The sequence below is a fragment of the Nuphar pumila genome, chromosome 4, assembly GCF_984573655.1.
Source record: "Nuphar pumila chromosome 4, dmNupPumi1.hap1.1, whole genome shotgun sequence".
Lineage (NCBI taxonomy): Eukaryota > Viridiplantae > Streptophyta > Magnoliopsida > Nymphaeales > Nymphaeaceae > Nuphar > Nuphar pumila.
Window position 1 is genome coordinate 104,060,042 of NC_143252.1, and position 3,195 is coordinate 104,063,236.

The 3,195-nt window shown below is 42.3% G+C and overlaps 1 protein-coding gene across 1 annotated transcript; it reads right to left on the reverse strand.

The window, feature by feature from the left end:
* Window positions 1-1,563: 1,563 nt before the first annotated feature.
* LOC149840396 (uncharacterized) lies at window positions 1,564-2,112 on the reverse strand. Its single transcript, XM_090005061.1, has one exon. The coding sequence runs from the start codon at window positions 2,110-2,112 to the stop codon at window positions 1,564-1,566; it is 549 nt and encodes a 182-aa protein (XP_089861187.1).
* Between the last annotated feature and the right edge of the window lie 1,083 nt (window positions 2,113-3,195).

A 3,195-nucleotide genomic window follows, 5' to 3' on the forward strand; every position in this document is an offset into this window, starting at 1 on the left:
GCCTTCGCCACCAATTCTTTCTTTGGAACTTCAGCAACAGGTGAGAAACAATAGAATTCAGTATGAGATCAGAGGGAACTTCAAAACCAGAGCAGGTCTGGGACTGAGTCATATCACATACTGGGTGACCAGACAGTGCTGGGTTGAGCTCACCAGTCCACCCAATGGGGTCTTAATTGGCCGTAGCTGCAGAACAAAGTAATGGAAACCGTTTGTTTCCTTTCAATGCTTGGGAATGCAGGGTATTGTTTTGTAACAGAATCTATAAAACCACAATGCTATTCATTGACTGTAAAAATAATTCAAGAGAAGATCTTAGTGTGAATGCCATACATCCCAATCTATTGTAGATGAAATTTACAATAGGGCTGGTAGTTTTGTGCACATTGAAAAATAGAGAAAACAATGGCATTTTAGATAACAATGTCATGAGAAGTAGTGATGGCAGTGGACCGGGAGGATGCAGGGGACAAGGTCTCCACCCTCTTTCAGTCTCAAAATTCTGTCCTCCATCCCCACCAACATCCTCACACGGGTTTTGATTTTAACCTCCATCCCCACCTCGCGAGGCGGGGCCAGTTTTCCAGTCCACTGTCATCCTTAAGGGAGGTCGAAGGGTATTTTAATTATTTTACTAACGGGGATCCAGGACAGGAAGGGACGGGGCAGGAGAAGGAGTAAGTCCATCGCCGCCTCCATCCCAGCAGGGGTTTTGATTTTTGCCTCCATCCCCAGTCCAAACTAGAAGAAGCGGGGCGGCCCTGTTTTCCCGGGTCCACTGCCATCCCTAATGAGAATGGAAACCAGGAAACTATCACATGCAAAAACTAATCAACAAAATTTTTGAATATCCAATACAATTAAGCTATCCCATAGTTATAAACATCAAGAACGATGTTTTAGAATCAAATGCATCTGTTCTGGTGTTTTATATCTATCATGCAATTTACAGCTAAATATGTATATGTGTAGATTTGTAACAGCGGCAGTTCACAGTTTTAGAGAACCGATCATCTCGAATGAACACAAAACATCACCATGCAACATCGCTGGGTGGTCGTGTTATTCAACCCGGAGTTTTACCTAGCAAGGAGGCCGGCCCATTAAGTGATCCGGTTTTCGATGAGGGTTTCTTTCAAAGTAAAACCACCACTATGAAGAAAATGACTACTGAGAGAGAGACACCTTGATAATCTCCAAAAACCCGAATTTCTATCACCAACAAAGCAACCAACCAAAAGCATAATGACAAGAAGTTGAAAGGGAAACCACCATCTGAAAAAAACGATTAGCATCTCACTGGTACTGAAGAGATCACATGAGGAAACCAGATTCAAAACTAAACCATAACAAAAACCAACAATTTGTTCATTGATTCCAATTTCAAAACACTTCCAACACAAAAAAGAAAAAAGAAGGCAAAAACACAACTCATCCATTTTCCCCAAACCCCACAAAGAAAAAACTGCAATTTGCTTCCCACCAACCAACCAAAAGCCATCCGACTAAAAATCGTAGTTCTTCACCATACAGGCTCCAAAAGCAAAAAACGAAGGAAAGAGCCTACTTCTTGAGCAGTTCATCAGGCACCACCTTGAGCAGCTTCTTCTGCTTAGATTTGGAGATCTTCTTCAGGGTCTTGGGGTTGGTGATCTTCTGGAGCTTGGTGCCCGTCCTCAGGACGTTCTCCTTCTTCCTTTTCTCCCTCTCCTCCCTCCGCTTCCTCTTCTCCACCTTGTTCGCCCGTATCTCCTCCTTCAACTCTCTCATCCTCTCCTTGTACGCCCTCTTCACCTCCTTCGCCAGCGCCCTCTGCTCGAACGTCGTCCCCTTGTGGCTCACCCTCGCCGACGACGCCCTCTGCTGCCGGGGCTGCTTCCACCGCCGGCCGGAGACCTTCCCAGCGATGACTCCATCGTAGGTGGGCTTGCCGAAGGTGGGTCTGTCAGGGTCCTCGGCAGAAGGGAGGGCCGCCTTCTTCGAAGATGGGTGGTCGTCGATCTCCATGGAGAGGGGCTGACCACCGTCGTCCGCAGTCGATCTCTTCCGCTTGTTGCTGTTCTGGCCTCCAAGCCCTTCATCTAGACGCCGGAAATCGATGGTGCAGGCCATCGGTTTCAGAGAGAGAGATGGTCGTCTTCTCCTGTTCTATTTCGGCCTTGGCGGCAGAGGGAGAGAGATAGAGAGAGAGCGAAAGAGTGAGTCTAGGGCTGCATACAGGTCGGACTACAGTCCAGACCCGTAAGTTTAGGTCCGAATCCGAACTAGAGGGAATCAATTCATTTACGGGCTAATTAATGACTCTTTTAAGCTAATGTATGTAAAATATAAGGTAAAGTAACAGAATTATTGGATAATGTGCAAAAAAACTATTACTGATATTATACTGATGATATTTTTAACTTATAGGTAAATCACGATATTTTAAAAATACCATGATAACTGTTTTTTTGTGGTGACTAATATATGCATCTTTTTCATGATCTTTACTAATTAACACGAGTATTTGTCACACTCTTTGTGGAAAAATCCGGTGAAGGGTCTATCTGGGCATGAATCCACTCTGGATCTATTTGTGAAGATCACAGTGACAAAAGTTTTTTTTTTGGCAAAATCTAGTTTGTCAAAAACTCGCAAGAAATTGAAATTTTTTCATAAATCTTGTGTTTTTTTGGCAATAAAAAAATTTAAAAAATATTTTATATAATAAAATATTAATAAAAATAAAAATACACGGGTTTTTATGATAAATAACCGTTTAAAACATAAATATCATGTCTAAATCACAATATTTATGTTTTTTCATAAATCTCACGATACTTTGAAAATCTCATAAGAAATTGCCGTTTTAAACTTTCAGGCAGTTTTTCTTGCTATATTATCACAAGATTTTCATAAATCTCGCGATATTTGTTATAGAGGTGAAGCTTCCACTATTAGATATGATCTAAACCATGTATGTCTGTATAGCTAAAAGCTCCCTTTATCTTTTTCATGTAGAAAGAGGTTTGGAGTTTGGCAGGATCCATGGTTCAGGTTTGAAATACACAACCCAGTAGGTCTGGTAAACAAGATGAGCCTTTCGTAGCTCAGCTCATGTTGGACTCATAATGAGCTCGTTCAAACTGGAAAATAGGTTCAACAAGCTTGAGCATGAAGTCGGATGAGATTCAAGCGAGGCAGAACGCCTCCCAA

What these genes read in the sequence shown, in the direction of transcription:
- LOC149840396 (XM_090005061.1), bottom strand. Translation starts at nt 2,112, where the DNA reads ATGGCCTGCACCATCGATTTCCGGCGTCTAGATGAAGGGCTTGGAGGC.